At 37.6% G+C, this 17,536-nt stretch overlaps 1 protein-coding gene across 1 annotated transcript in view; it reads right to left on the minus strand.

The window, feature by feature from the left end:
• The window catches only part of LOC124797901 (structural maintenance of chromosomes protein 2), a 179,231-nt gene that overhangs the window by 123,786 nt on the left and 37,909 nt on the right, over positions 1 to 17,536 (minus strand). The window contains 3 exon segments of the mRNA XM_047261019.1: positions 1,629 to 1,766; positions 5,289 to 5,399; positions 15,641 to 15,802. Of these exon segments, the coding sequence (XP_047116975.1) occupies positions 1,629 to 1,766; positions 5,289 to 5,399; positions 15,641 to 15,802 (411 nt within the window).

Consider the following 17,536-nt stretch of genomic DNA (forward strand, 5'->3'; position numbering starts at 1 on the left):
AGTGCATTTCAAGCACGACATACGCTTTCTCAGCTCCTGTCGCCATTTTGTCTCACTGCGCTCTCGAGCGCTCTGGCGGCAGAAACCTGAAGTGCGGCTTCAGCCGAACAAAACTTTACGAGTTTTTCTACGTATCTGTAGGGTGTCATGACCATATGTCAACGAATGGAGCTACAGTGAATTTATGAAATCGCTTCAATCATTTGTAATAGCCCTGCATATCTAAAAACAAAGATGATGTGACTTACCAAACGAAAGCGCTGGCACGTCGATAGACACACAAACAAACACAAGGAAGTGGGTTTTAAGGGAGAGGGTAAGGAGTCATTCCAATCCCGGGAGCGGAAAGACTTACCTTAGGGGGAAAAAAGGACAGGTATACACTCGCGCACACACACACATATCCATCCGCACATACTATATATATCACTGTTTTACAGGCCCTGGAGTAAAAAGCGAATATGATTTTTGTAATTTGAAATCTAAGAGATTGTTATTTCATACTATTCTCTCTGGATTGAGTCTCTACAGAAGGTAAGTTGCGTGTCAGGAGACATAACAGATCTCCATTTCCTGTAATTTCTTGTTGTGATTATTTAAAATGAAAATAATTACAGAAGACACCACTGGTTAGAGTAAACCAGTATTGATCCCACAACATTACTAGTATGTCAGATACATCAGAGTCTGTAGATTACACTGCAGAAACAGGGCAGTCAACAGAATTAAATAAACAGTTAATGATTAATTGTTGCTAATATAAATATTAAATCAAGGGGCACTGTCAACAAAGGATGCTAAAAACACAAAGAGGGAAAAATTTATCCAGGAGACACTAGAACATGGAAGAAAATATTTGAAATATTTGGTTGCACAGAAATGTGGCTCAGTGTTTCATTGGTCAAGTGCCAGACTACAAATCCAAAGATTTCAGAATTGATACACAGTCAATCAAGTTTTTTATCTGTCACTTATAACTTCTTCTATCTCTGGCAATCTTTGTTGGTGTGAGAACGATGAATTACACAGTGGTTTGGAATCCACATTAAACTTTAGGTCCCCCTGTAACTTGCTGGATAAGACAGTTCAAAGGTTGGAAGAAGGCAACAGCATGCCATGTCCAACAGGACCATGGCTAGTATAGCACTGTCATGTTCAAACCAATCTTTGGATTTGTGACAGTTTTGCTTTACTGAAGAAAAACCTTTATTTCAATGTCTCCAAGCACTTGCATCTCAGAAAATGTCTCTCACTTTTTTACTTATTAGTTCTGACTGACTGAATGAGCTACACAACTCAAGGAAGAGGCATGTTACAGGAATATTCAATCAGTTCACACAGTAGTTGTCATCCCTATCTCATAAAATAAAATGAATAAATAAACAGAACAAACATTCAGCGTACTTCACTCTTGAGTTTAAGTTGTGATTGGTTGGTCATTAACAACAGAAAATTCATATTAACCCCAAATGCAGTTACTGCATAGAATGTAAAATATGCATTCTCCCACTAAAAAGGTACACATGTTCATTAAGAGTAACCAGAGGAACATTTTATTTAGATCTTCTACATATCTAATTAATTGCAATGCTTTTCCACAATGTAATGAAAACTGACCAAATACTAACCTTAGCTTTCATGTACCTCCATGCAACATATATTTTCATTAGCCTTTCCAAATCTCTAACTACTTTCTGGTATTCAAGATATCTTCCTTGTTCTTCTTTTAGCTTCTGTATTTTAGGAGCTATGTCACTGTTAATTATCTGAAATAAAGAAATATTAGACACTATAAAATGTTCCTTAAGGGCTCAATTACAACAAACTTATATCTATTCCATCCCTCCACAAACTTCCAATAACACAATGTACAATGAAGTTGTAACTTACATAAATTTTTAAACAACTGCAAAATCTTTTCATATAATTTTTACAAATTTCAACTCCCTCTTATTACAGAAACATTCATTTAAAAAACCTCAATTTTCACAACAACATCGATATTGACAGAATGAAAAAATGTACTGGAAAGTAAAACTGTTGAAAATTTTGTCTAAAACCTTTGCAATATCTACACATAGAAACCTCACATTACGAAAGCACTTCATGTTTTGTTCACATCGGACAGTTTGTTGTCAATAAGTATAATGGTTTATTGTGCCAAAGCTATGACCATAACGCTTTCTTCTTGATCTACACCTCTTTAATGATTTGAAATAGCTAAGATGTGGACCCTGTGAGCTTCTCAAAAACATATTTTAGTGTGCAAACAAAATATTTAATTTTAGATTAGTTCAGCAGCTGTGCAAACACCCATATGACACACTAAAAATAACCGTAATCTTAAAATGAAGTTTCTAAACAGATACATTCTAGAATGTAAGACCTATTGCGAACTTTACGAATCTAGTCAAAATATCTCAAAAATAAACATCTGCCTACAATTAGAGAGAGTTACTATGTAGCCCACAATCATTTGCTTTCTCTGCAGAAGATAGCATGATGATTGGTTCCTACAGCTTATGAAGAATATACCACTTTTACTGCAACATCTGAGCTACCAATGGAATAAGAAATGAGATTTTAAGTTATGACAAAAGCAATTTGTAATAGTTGTCCCTTAAAATTATCCAAGCTCAACTCTTACTGCAACACAGAACTAGAAAATTTTGTAATCACGGAGCTTAAAAGAACTCAACATTTAGAAGTGAGTATTTTGTAAGAAAACTTTAACATCAATGGAAATCATGTTCAGATGGTACACACCAGATTTTTAATGTACACTGCAATCTCAGCAGTACACCAATCATTACCATGTTTTTCCACTTAGTACATCCATTTTTACAAGTCCCAGTCCCAACTGCAGGTTAAAAAGACTAATTTGCACATTTCCCTCCTGGCTTAGTGCATTCAAATTTGGCAGTGTCTGCACTGTTTTGCCGCCACGAGTTCTGAGAGTGGTAAGAGTAGGACGTTTGCTGCCACGTAGTGCAGAAACTTATAAGAACACATTATTATCCAGGGCAGCAACTTTGCTGTTTCCTATGGTAGGTAGAAATCGTGCATGGAAGGAGTTCGTTTAAGTCGGCAGTACCTCTGATAACTACAAACTTCTGGAGCGACCAAACAATAAACAAAATATTTATTACAATACAATTCTGAACTCAGTCACTTGTGTTCTTTGTTCATATTTAGCATCTGTCTCCCAGTAAGTGAATTTTATTTTTTTGTCCCCTTTGTCAAATGGTGTACCAATACGTCATGAACAAAAAGACAGTGAGAAAGTGGAGCATTAATCAGGAAGTGGACAAAAATTAACAAATGAAGTGTGCTGATATTGCAAAAGAACTGAACATTCCTCCATCATTAGTAAATACAACAGTGAGCAAATAAAAACTATCTGAAGCAGCTTGTTTGCAAAGAGGAAATGGCACCTGAAAATTATGCTTTAAAAATGTAAAAATGTGCAGACATTTTCATGTAATTGTGTGTCTAATGTGAAAGCTTAGGTAACAGCAACTGTATTCTAACAATTCTTGCATGCCTTGGATGGCAGTTTGCGTGTTAGAAATAGGAAAATCGTTGTGTTTAATGAGCACCCCATGACATCATATTTACTTGATACAAATTCAGTACCTTTTTTCCGCTCAACTACACAAGCAATCTTCAGACACTCAACCAAGGCACTATAAAATGCCTGAAATAATAATGCAGGAAGACTTTTGTGCAGAAGACACTGGCCTGTCCACACTACAGTGAGAAATGCAACAGTCTTGGATGTTATGCATTTTGTAGGAAGTGCGTGGGATTGTGTGTGAGAAAGCACAATCTCAAACTATGACCAATGCCAGCAAAAAAGGGGGCAAGAAGAAAACAGTGCCTATCTTAGCTTTGATGAATATGTTGAACATAATTAAGCAGTTGCTTTCAGTCAGTCCCTGACAACTGATGAAGTATTGCAGGAACAGATGGAAGAGAAGCAAAAAGAAAGTGAAGACAATGGTGAGCCAGAATCTTTGCTGGTTCTTACAACTTCAAAAGCTACTGAAGGAATGGACACACTGAAGCAGAGTGTGCTGAGTTTTGAAGTCTATAAACATATTAACTAAGATCTACAATACAGTATTAAAATTCAGACAAAAGAAACAGTCAACTATTGGTATGTTTTTCAAACCTCTGCAAAGACAAGACTTAAATCTGTATCTAAGTATTTTAGTGTAGTTAGGGACAACCCTTACTCAATTACCAGTAGTGTTTCAGAACTCGAGACGCTAAATGAATTACTTTCACTTGCATTGAGAATTGTAATAAAAATTGCAATATTAGCGTACTTTTAGTTTTTCAACATCACATGCGGGATTTGTAATTTGGAAGTTAGACGATATGCTCTCATGTCACATGACCGTTCTGCATTCCAACCGGCCGAGGACAGAAGCGTTCAACTCCAATATATTGGATTTAGCCAATGTTGCCATTTTTAACACATTTCTGTGTCTTTTATGCTAACATGTAGTTCTGAGTGTGTTATTCTGAATGGGTTTTTGAAACGGCACATTTATTGCAATCAGGAAGTGTGGCATTAAGAGTTCACGTATTATCCCAACTATGGTACACTTTATTCCGCATTTTCGCTGATGAAAAAATAGAATCATTTCCAAATTAGACAATTTTCAGTAGTAAGTTATTCTGCGAATGATGTTCAAAATCTATGGTCCCTTCAAGAACGTGCTAATGATATTCTACTGCATTGCAATATGCCAATTGTTAAAATACACTTGTTATTACGTGACAGGTTTCAATTGCAGAGAATCATCAGGAAGAAGTTTACAGTTTTTTCTTTCTCAGTCATATAGTACACAACTGAAACATGAATAAGCATAGTTTAACAAGAGCTTATCGGTGTCTTTAGCACAGCATTTCTCAACTGCTATGGAAACAGGTTCTTGGACAATATTTAGTTCACGTTTATTTTAACTTTACAACACAGAGATTTGTGTGTGTTAAGAAGCATGTGTGTGTTTCAAACAAATGGCATATTACAAAAGCATGGGCCAGTTGCTTCATTTTAATTGCATTAAAAAGATACACAATTCACATTCTCCTCATGTTTACTTTCCAAGCACCAATATTATTACAAAAAATTAATACAAATTTTTGAAAATGACAAACGTAAGATCCTCAGTGGAATACATGAACAATGATCACGAGAGTGAGTAACATTAAACATAATATTCACCCAGTTAGCAGTGAAAGATTTTCAAAATATGAAAATAAAATAATCTATTTACGTCATTTAGCTGCCTAAGTTTGTTGTCTTTTTTCTCTATTGTTTTCTCTGCAGCAATTTTTTTGTTCTCATACATTTTTGTGCCAGCAGCTTCTTCCACCATAGCTAGAATCTGGAACATGCAAACAAGCATGAAATGTTAGAAAATAGGATTAACTTAAAATAGTAAATTACATGAACACAGTTAAGGCAAGAACATCGGAGAATTATTAATACATAATCACAAAAATGTCTAAGAAATACCAATGTATAAACCAAAGCTTTCAGCAATGGTGGTTCCTTACTTTGGGGAAAAAGCAAAGTAGTAAAAGTTGAAGGCAGCAGAAAAGGCAAAATTTGCATATTTTTTATGATAGCCAGTTTTTCAACTTCAGTTCTTTGTTATTTAATTATTTCTTCTGTGACTTACTTTTATAAATATGTTACAACTATACAAATATCAGCTATTAATACCCTGTGTCATGAAAGACCTGTACAGCACATTAAGCCATGTTCTTTTGAAACGATTTATGATAACTCGGCCAAATTCTGACATTCCAGAAAGTTTCATACACAAATGGCAACAGAAATTGTGGCTTTAAAAGTGGTTGTCCATGCACATGAGTGGTGGTGGTGGTGGTGGTGGTGGTGGTGGTGGTTATGGTGGTGAGAGGAGGAATACAGCTCTTATCAGGAGTGGCAAAATGTGGATTGATTCAGGTAATAAACATAAAACTAATATGAGTAGAGAAAAGATGGGGAGGAGAGAGTGGGAAGCAAGATAGTACACTGTGGATACAGCAGGAGTAGGGGTGAAAAATGACAGAAAAGTGTGGGTAAAGGGAATGGGAAGGGGGTTGTGAAGAATGGGATATGCAGATGTTTAAGCCCATGGAAATTGCAATAACAAATAATTTTCTGGAGGTACAGTTACCATGAAGTTCAGAGGAGATGGCAGACACAGAAAAGGGGGGGGGGGGGAATTGCATAGGCATTGAAGCAGTTTTAGACAGAATAGGGAATGCTCATGATGGGACTGCATTAGGAGGTGGCAGACAGGAGTCCAGCACTGATCATACATGTGGGTCATCGGGGCGTATACGTGGACAAGGAAAAAAAAATTCCTGGATTTTTCCCGGATCTCACGGTTAAAAATAAATTTTCTCCCAGGTGAAAATACACTTTTTCCATGTTAAGTGACAGTATACTTTCCCTCGGAACTGTAAGACTTATCCTTTGAATGGGTATGGTTTTATACAGCAGCGTAGAATTTCCCAGCACTTCAGAAAACAAAACTCAGGGGGAAAAAACACATTTTGGAAAGATCTTTGATGTGCAGCAACATGTACGCTGCATATTTTTGCATTACGAAAGTATAAATTCAAATGGCAAGGAAATCGTTTCTGAAGAGGAGAAATTTGTTAACACTGAGTATAGATTTCAGTGTCAGGAAGTTGTTTCTGAAAGTATTTGTATGGAGTGTAGCCACATATGGAAATGAAATGTGGATGATAAATAGTTTAGACAAGACGAGAATAGAAGTTTTTGAAATGTGGTGCTATAGAAGAATGCTGAAGATTAGATGGGTAGATCACATAACTAATGAGAAGGTACTGAATAGAATTGGGGAGAAGAGAAATTTGTGGCACAAATTGACTAGAAGAAGGGATCGGTTGTTGGGGCATATTCTGAGGCATCAAGGGATCATCAATTTAGTACTGGAGGGCAGCGTGGAGGGTAAAAATCGTAGAGGGAGACCAAGAGATGAATACACTAAACAGATTCAGAAGGATGTATGTTGCAGTAGGTACTGGGAGATGATGAAGCTTGCACAGGATAGAGTAGCATGGAGAGCTGCATCAAACCAGTCTCTGGACTGAAGACCACAACAACAACAAATCTGAATTCCATCAAAAGGAAAAGTTAATGGTTTAAGTTAATATACCGTATTTAGTTGAATCTAAGCCGCACTTGAATCTAAGCCGCTCCTGAAAAATGGGACTCGAAATCAAGGAAAAAAAAAAAAATTTTCCCGAATCTAAGCCGCACCTGAAATTTGAGACTCGAAATTCAAGGGGAGAGAAAAGTTTTAGGCCGCACCTCCAAATCTAAACAAAGTTGGTCCACTTTAATATGAGACACAATTTAGGTCGAATGAATGACGATACAGCTACAGTAGTTTGGTTCGAGTCGTAAGCTTAGCAGTTAAGCTTTACCAGGTAGCCATTGCTATACATCAGGCGCTCCGTCCATATTTATACGGGTACCCTATCCTTTTTCACATGCTTCGTCTGGTTTGAATCAATTGCTTATTTTTCTTTGATCTCATAAGTGACGCTCTCTATGTTATAGGTTTTTATGTCACTCTAAGCTGAAAATGCATTATTGTGCTGTGTCATGCATTGTTTGTCGCATTCTGATAAGGAGCGTTTACGAGATAGAGGGGCTGGCCAGTACTTACCTCAGCTCAGTACAGCCGATAGATACACAAAAAACAGAACCGAAAATTTACGTTCCTAGCTTTTGGAACAAATGTTCCTTCATCAGGAAGGAGAGAGGGGAAAGAAAGGGAAGAAGGGAAAGTGGATTCAGTTACTCACAACCCACGTTATGAAGCAACAGGGAAAGGAAAACAGGGAGGGTAGCAAGGATGGAGGCATGGTTGTCTGGGGGAAGCCAAAGATATTCTACTGTAAGTACTGCATGTAGAATATCTTTGGCTTCCCCCTGACAACCATGCTTCCATCCTTGCTACCCTCCCTGTTTTCCTTTCCCTGTTGCTTCATAACCTGGGTTGTGAGTAACTGAATCCACTTTCCCTTCTTCCCTTTCTTTCCCCTCTCTCCTTCCTGATGAAGGAACATTTGTTCCAAAAGCTAGGAACGTAAATTTTCGGTTCTGTTTTTTGTGTATCTATCAGCTGTACTGAGCTGAGGTAAGTACTGGCCAGCCCCTCTATCTCTTTGTTAGTATTTGTTTCACATCTTTATATGAGATTTTCCATCAATCATTTAAATAATAGACTGCGTATGATAGAAGATGTCCTGAACGAGAGTTTATCGAAAATTTTTCTCCATCTGAAAATCTTTGCAGACGCCTCTTTAGTACATTACATTCTGCACAGAAATTAGTCATCTTAGATTTAAAAATCTAGTCAATTGCCGTGCTTCATTTCTGACTGTATCACTATTAGGCATAAGAATAATACGAATATAAACATGACATGATATGTATATTCTTCCGCGTTTGCTGTTATCTCACTTTAGGTTCGTAGTTTATTAGGCAGACAGGATTTAAATGAGATAGCAGCAAACACGAAAGAATACATGGCAAAATGTTTATATTTGTATTATTCTTATGGTGAAGAGAATACTGCATGTGATTCACAATTCATAAAAGTTCCTATTAGCAACCATCTCTTCTCACAGGTAGGAAAAAATTCAGAATGTAGAGTTGGACATATTGACAAAAACCCCAGTCTTGCCAGTCGGATTTTTGTAGTACATTGAAATGCTGCTACATTCGAAGATGAACAATACTTCATTGGATAACGTATGAAAATGTGGTGGTCGAAACTCGGGGCGGAGAAAAAAGCTCGTCTTCCACCTTTTTTTAAATTTATTTACTGATGCAGAGGTTTTGGCGCCAGTATTTATCTTTGTGCCTACAAAGCAAGCCTGTGTAGCACTATATATATTCGACGGCAGAAGTTTGTTGTGGCGGCACCTACCTACATTTTTCAGAACTTCCGCTTACTTTGCACTCGATTGTAAGCCGCAGGCGGTTTTTTGGATTACAAAAACCGGAAAAAAGTGTGGCTTAGATTTGAGTAAATACTGTACATAGTGTTGCTACAAGAAAAGCAAAGCTTTAACATATAATATCTGTCTCAAAGATTAATAAGCTACAACAGAAGCTAAGCTTTCACATATAACATTGATCTGTTTAGCGCATGTTAACTTTAACATACATCACACAAATATGCCAGTAAAATCGTTAATACTGACATAAATCTCTGATCTTTTGGGCTCGAAATTCTTCTAAATGACTTGTCATCAGAGAGTTGCTTTTTAAAAGAGAGCAAATGCTCTGCGATTTGAGAAAATCATCGTACATTCTCGCACATAGTTCATCTTGCGCAAAAGGCAAATTTACTTTGAAAATAATGCTTTTCGAACAACAATTCGCAATATTTTCCCGCAACCTGTTAGAAATAGATTCATTTCAGCAGTTGCCAGAGAGTGCCAGATATGAGGTGTCACTACGCTTGTGCAGCTATGGTGACGTATGTTTGCATGTTCAAAACATTAAAAGATCTTACATTATGTCATAACAGAAACAAGACATCAGAGGATATTGCAAGAGTGTCAGAATTTCATGAACCATATTAAAATGCATAGCTCGCCTTACAGTGCACATTCGTATCTCCAGATTCCCAATGATGTAGGCCTTGACCTGATATGAAGCTTTTCAGTGTGGTTTTCGGGACGTAAATTTTCTTGGAATACCAGTACTGTATTATCTCATGTTTGGTTCTTTATTATGGCATAATGCCATACGTGCTTGAAAATGACAATGTGCACTTGAAATGCAGTGAACAGTTGAAAGTAGCCAATAGTGTGGAATAGAACACTTCGTTTCAAATAAATTGAGTGCCTCAGCAGGAAAACTTAAGAAAAGCCAAATTTCTTTGGCAAACTGACAAAAATAACGTTATTGTTCTGAAAGGCAATTAATGCTTGACTGTCAGAATGGTGGAAATAAAATAAAATCTAAAACTAATAACATATTTTAGCCTTCCGTGATTATGTGAATGTATTTTAATTCACTTGATAGTTCCCACCCACAGAAATCCGTCTTGTTTTCATTTGACACGAGAGCTGTAAACGAAGAGGAAACAGAAAAACCACTAAATGTAAACATGAGTCACTTTGAGACTTTTCAAAAATAAGTTCATTTTGTAGTGCACATCTTTCTGAAGAGTCTGATACATAAAACATATATCTTCGAGGAAATGTAGGACACTTCATTTGGTCTTAAGTGTGCAGTGCAGAACAAGAACTCTTCAGAAAATCTGGACTCTTTATTGCCTATTAGCTAATAACTTGCTCTTCTGTGTGACATAAAATTAAATATAGGATACCTAAAACCAGTAAAGACAAGAGACGCAAGACAGTACACATTTCTTCAATTCTTAGGTCATAACGATTTTTCTCTTTAATCTTGCTACAGCTTTACATGGCATGCTTTCCTTCTGCGAAAGAACTATTAACTTATCAAAGTTCGTCAAATGTTTTGCTACATGAAAAATAGAAATATCGTTGTCTAATACAGAGAAAGCTGTTAGTACAAACAGCAACCAAGACTGGTGTGGTTTCTCGATCTGATTATGTCCATTTTGTCACTGTGTGCTGCATAAAACAAAATAGGCCTTTCTCATATTGCATCAATTGTAACACACACCAAATAAGCGAGACTGTTTTGGCAATAATGATCATTTTTATAATGCGACAGAATATAATTCATGAAGTACCAATAGGAAATACCAATTTGGCCTACTACAAGCAAAAGGCTTTACGTTAGGAAATAGTTTCACATTTCATTCGTACGCTCCAGTTTCTCATGCATGAGACGAAAAGTAGTGGGATGAAATTTTTGTATAAATTTGGAATCGTCATATTCTTCCATAATTTGCATGATGTCCCCGTTTTTCCTCCTTCCTCGTTCCAACAAAGTCTTGTCATCACTAATTCTGCAACTATTCCTACCACTGTCAAAACTAATTCTCTGATTAACTTTATTAACCCTGCCACAATCAGCGGTTATCGAGCGATTGTTCTCCGGTTAGGTGTTATTACGTGTTCGTACAATGCGTTTTCCGCAGTTGCTAGCTGGGGACAACAACTGGCTCTGTCTAGCGTAGCGATCTGGCCAAATATTTTCTGTCAAAATTTCACTTTCTTGAATACACTGAGACGATAATATGTAATCTTTCTTACCTGTTATTCCTGTTAGTCGTTTATTTCCACTCTGGTAGTCTGAATCTATGGATTTTGCTAGTAATTATAATGATGCTGAACATTCGCAAACCGAATCAACCACATAAATGAACAGCAGTTGGCATTCACTGGTCCGACTTTATTTCGTTCTGCTCGCATAGTCCCGTCCCATGTTGTCTGCAGGAAAGTTTATTTCTAGATGTGACGAGGATTCCCCTGACAGACACATCATGTACACTTTGCACGCATTCAACCATCAACTTATAGTTCATGCTAGGTGCTTTGTGAAACAACGTTTTTTACCCCTCAAGAATATGAATTTGCCCCCTGCCCCCAAAAATTGCCGCCCAGTTCAGATACCCCTCCCTGTTTGCCCGCACCCCTCACTAGATCCGGGCCTGCTGCGCACACGAATCTGGCAGCTTCGGCGTGCCAGTAAAACTTTTCCGAGTACCATGTGGCTGGTTGCTGCTACTGCTGCTTACACAGCCAACAGCCACATTTCTGTAGCCAGGAGCAGGAGAAGGTACTACTTATACAAGACTCAACTGTGCGTGTACATGAACCCGCTCATAACTGATTAAATGAGTCTAATGTAAACAGTTGTGACGTCACACTCATCGGAGGAAATTTGTTGTTATGAAGCATTGCAGTCTTCCGAAAGCCTTTGACACATTTTGCTGTTGGAAGACACTTGTACGAGCACTGTGTTATTTTATATAGCGCATTTCCTTTGCAATATAAGTTTTATTTTCGTTTTTTCTTTCATTCATGTTTTAATGCTGCAGTATTATTCTGCAGTAGCAGGATACAGTAATGTTCTTCGTTAGAGTATCGGTTCTCACCAGTCGAAATTACAAAAATTTAACTGAAAACTAAAACAACGAAAAATTCCCGGAATCCTAAAAAATTCACAGGTTTTTTCCCGGTTTTCTCCTGGATGAAAAAATTCTCGAGTTTTTCCCAGATCTCCCGGGTCGTATAAACCCTGGTCATCCACATGGGAATGACCTGTAGTGTGTAACAGTGGGAGTAGAATGAAATTAAATTGTATCATTATGTAATGTGAGGTAGTATATTTAATAGAAACTCTACATGAAGGATGCAGTCAGGAAGGTAGTATTGGTTGATGTACTATTCACAGCAGTGACAGGTTTGCTGGTGCCACTTGAAATTTGTCTTTGGATTAAATAGGCAAGATATTATCTGTTTAAAGTTTCTGACAAATTTATTCAGATTTCCAACCGCAGAAGAGGCACCAAGGCAGTAAAGGAGGGAATTATCTGCTTGGTGTGAATGACAGCTTTCAAAATGGCAGTACTGTTGGTGATCGGCGCATTTGATATGGTTTTTTTTAAGGTCTCGGAGAAGTGGAGATCAAGATTCAGGAAGTGGGAAGTGGGTCATTAAGCTGAGAAGTATCCTTTGAAGCAGATTTTGGAGTGGGCGTTAAGAACGTGTGAAAAGAGAAGAAGCTGTGACATGGAACCAGATCACAAAGCCATCTATGTATCTGAACCAGACAAAGTTTTTAATGTTTTGGGTAGATGGGAAGGATTCCTATGGACCCATGACCACACTGGCATTCAAAAGTGCCTTATGTGTATGTACAGCAGTTCCAAGAATTTAGCATTCCATGGAGAAATTATGGTTCAAACACGGTTGACTTAAAGATTAAAAACAAAGGGTAAGAAGGGGGGGGGGGGGTGTTGCCAAGTGGAAGCTTTCATTGGCAGCACAGTCACGTAGTAAGGTGTACTTTTTATACTGGTCCACAGTGTCAACAGGTTCAAAGATGAAGGCTTATGGTAATGAGACAGAACAAGTAAGAAAAAGAAAGGATACATGTCGTCCATCTAGGAAGTGTGACTACAGATAACTGGTTGGAGATTCTGGTCAATAAAGGCAGCAGATCTTTGTGTGTACATGGCTGAACTACAGACCCTTATCATTGATGTCAATTTGCAGTAGGATTTTGAAACATGATCTGTGTTCAAACACTATCAATTACCTCAAAGGGAATTATCTACTGGAGCACAGCCAGCAAGGATGGAGAAAACACAATTCTTGTGAAACAAAATTAGCTCTTTATCCACATGAAGTAATGAGTGCTATTGACAGGGGACCTAAAAATCATTCAGTATTTCTAGATTTCCAGAAGGCTTTAGACACCATTCCTTGCAAGTGACTTCTAATAAAATTTTACACCTATGGAGTATAACCTCAATTTTATGACAGTCTTCTGCTGTTCCTAATCTATATAAATGATATATGAGACAACTGAGTGGTCCTCTTAAGACTGTTTGCAGATTTACTGTGTAGTGAAGTCATCTGGAGATCAAAGCCAATTGCAAAATGATTTTGACAAGATATCTTTATGGTGCAGAAAGTGGCAATCTGCTTTCAGTAAAAGTGTGAGCTCATCCACGTGAGCACTAAATGAAACCTATTAAAATTTCATTTACATGATAAATCACACAAATTTAAATTTTGTCAGTTCAACTAAATACCTGTAATGTAATTGGATGGATAAAAAATCTTCTCACCAAGTGTCAGCAGGAGAAACACACACACACACACACACACACACACACACACACACACACACACACACACACACGTTTTACTTATGCAATCTTTTAAAGCTATTGGTTCCCCTTCCAGCAGGAGAGTTGAAGGGGAAGGAAGAGGGGTGAAGGGAATGCAACTGGAGAGGTTTAGAAAAAGGGGTAGAGTTTGGAAATGTCACCAAGAACCCCAGGTCAGGGGAGACTTACCAGACAGGATGAGATTTGATGAGATTTGAAAACCTGAGAGCTTAAAGGTGGAAGACAGGATAACATGCAAGACTGTAATTACTGCTAAACATCACCATGCACGAGTTAATAGTGACAACCTAAGTGCATTGTATGTAACAGAGATGGTAGGGGGAGGGCAAAAAATTAACAGGTCAGAAAATGAATTATGTAGAAAACTAAAATGGAGTGAAGAAAGGACTTGTTACTGTGAAGAAATTCTGAGATGGAAGAAATTAACATAAATTAAGGCCAGGTGGTTGGCAAGAACCAAAGACACGTTGTAGCACTAGTTCCCACCTGCGGAGTTCTGAAAAACTGGTGTCTGTGGGAAGAAACTTTCAATTATAAACTTCAGTTCCAACAATCACATAGATAATGTTGTGGTGAAGGTGAACCTAAGGTTCCGTTTTATTGGCAGAGCACTCGGAAGATGCAACACATCAACTGAAGAGAGTGCTTAAACACTATTCTGCCCTCTTTTGGAGTACTGCTGTGCAGTACGCGATTCTTTTCAGGGTAATCGTATGGATACAGATGGATGCGTTATAACACGCCGTGAATGGTACATGCTGAATAACTCTTCCGTCTAACATGTTGTATGAATCTTGAGAAACTGGTTTGTGTGTCTGAATGGTGGAATGTGTAAGGGAACAATACCCGTAAAATTTATGTCACAGCAAGTACTGACTTGGCAGCAGGCTCATTTCATTGATGATAATATGTACCGAATAGGATGTTACCCCCCCCCCCCCCCCCCCCAATTCTCATCTGAAACTGATAAATAAGGCATGCTTGCGAGTGAATAAATTTTTATATTTTATTAATAAATGTAATTCTTGAGGCAAATTGCGTCCATTATTACGATGAAACACTGTAGAGAGAAGTCTGAATTTTTTATTGTCTAGACTGAGAACTTGGGAAGCAATTTAACTGTAAAGTTCCTATACCGAGAAACCATCATTCAAGTGAGTGTTGTATGCTATTTGATAGTTGCATTGATATTTCTGAGATGCCAAATTTTATTAAAGATCTTCCTTCATTAACCCTAAGGAAAAGTGAAGGTTGGAAAGGAGGAGGAAAGTCTTGACTTTTTTTCCAATATACATGAACACTGATTAACTTAAAATACAATCTTGAATTTTTTTCACAGACTCAGAAAAGAGAGGAAGTTTATGCTTTAAAACACAGATTTCTCTAGGCACTCAGTTCAGATTATCAAGTAGACCAGTTGTTACGTCAGTTGCCAAGAAAAGATGTGGCACTTCAGCAATACAAAAGCAAGGCTGGAGAAAAGATATTAGACTGTGCAGCAAAGAAAACAGAAATAAAGTCATCACATAAATGCAACAATTAATTCCTTACTGAACGGCAGATAGCCAATTTTGTTTTTTAAAAAAAGGGGGGTTAATTAGTAACTTGTTTCCTTTTGCTCATTGGACTCATCTATCCTACCAGCTTAACCTACACATGACATTTCAATACTGAATCTAGTTACACTGATGTTTATGTAGCAAGTTGTTCGATTGCTTTCTCCTTGTCTTCATCATGGTACTGGAGAAAACTGTATTTGTACTTACCTCCATCGGTTTCATGTTGAGAACCTTCGTGATACGGCCCTGCATGATCAAAAAGTGAGGGTTGTTAACATTTAACTGCACAGAGCAGAATAAATCATTCACTCGCTTTGCCTGTACATTTGTACCATTGATGAGATACTTGTTTTTACCTCCAACCACCACCTGTAAAAAACACATGCAACTGAGATCAGAGGATAATCTTAGATTAATGATACCAATGAAAATGCCTTGGGAACTTAACGTCTCCAGCAAAACAGATAAAATAACAAAGAAGCAACTCAAGAAAGCACAATGACAAATGTTTTCACACAGCACTCCACATCAGCACATATGGCAAAAGTGTACTTACTATGTCCATGGCTTTTCCATTGCACACAATTGTTGGTAATGGTTCCCCATGATGAATGATGGGAACTGAACGTAGCAAATCGTTACGAGCATGTAGGTAGCTAATCACAGTCCTCATCTGTAATCTCCTATTCTTTGTAAATGAAATTAGCTGGTATTTTATTTAACTCACAGCAATTTAAGCTGTGCTATTAGGCCCCAACCTAACCACAAACTCAGAAATCACAACATATTACAGATAAGCAGCCAAATATTTGTGACAACCGAGGTTGGAAATATCACTGCTGCTTGATCCACACACAGAAATGTACGCTGTGCTATTAGGTTCCAATCTAACACAACCTTGGAACTCCTGACATTCAGGGGAAAAAAATGAACATGACAAGACTGAGCAACTATCACTGGCTACCGTATACTATTATCCAATTGGCTATGATCAACAACAATGAATTGCAAACAGCAGTGCACAAAGGAAGAGTTGTGGGCACGTGAAGTCCACTTCAGCCGCACATCTAAATATTCAAATACTCCTATCGATTCATGAACACTGTATTCTGGATTGGTACCAGTCCCTATGTTAGAGTTACTAAGTTCACTTAGGCCATAGTGCTTCTCAGTGGTTGAGGCAAGTGCAAGAAGTAATGTCTACCTTCTTAATTGCCCTGAAAACACAGTCTCCATTATTTTTCAGAAATCCAAAGCTTTTTTTTGTCAGGCATCTATCTCACACAACATTCTTGGCCTGCCAGTGACACTGGGACAAGATGCAAAGGAATAGGGAAACTAGTAATCATTCAATGTTAATTCTCCTTGCTTTTATCTGAGGCTATTAGTGTTTTGTAAAAGATGTAGGTGATGATAGACTATAATGTCCCTTTCGTTACTTGAACAAGTTTGTAATTAAATATAGATTTTTACCATGGTCAACCTTGATTGCAGTTCCTCATGTTGGTGTTGGTCCCAACATTACCCCTTAGTATAGATTTGATTCTCACAAACAGTTTGACAAGAACTCACATAAAGGTGTACCACATATTACTTCCAAATTAGTTAATAGAATTTACTCATTATAGATACAAGCCAAAAATGTTATCCGAGCATGTCTTCCAGCACAATAAGAGAACACAAAAGATGTCAATTTCTTCTTTTTATACATCATCAGATTAACACACAGATTCCAGTTCTTCTCCAAGTTTCTTACTTGATGAATTGTTGTAGGTAAAACATGAGGGGAATTATTTCTTTGTTCCAGATCCAACATTTTATGTCTATAAAATATGCTGTATCCGACATGGCCTGTTACTATTCTTTTTTGTTTGCATGTTTCATAATGCATTCACCCCATTTTGTTCTCAGCTGATGCAGAGCCACACTTGGGGAATAACCCTACATAATTGAGATGTAGTAGGTACCACAGAGGCCTCTCAATAACAAAAATTCTCTCCAATGGCACAAAGTTCTACAATAGCTATAAAAAGCTGTTTATACCCTCCTCACAAACAAGGTAGCCATGTGAACATCTTTACTTCTCCCATGACACACAGTCTT

The sequence above is a fragment of the Schistocerca piceifrons genome, chromosome 5, assembly GCF_021461385.2.
Source record: "Schistocerca piceifrons isolate TAMUIC-IGC-003096 chromosome 5, iqSchPice1.1, whole genome shotgun sequence".
Taxonomy (NCBI): Eukaryota; Metazoa; Arthropoda; class Insecta; order Orthoptera; family Acrididae; genus Schistocerca; species Schistocerca piceifrons.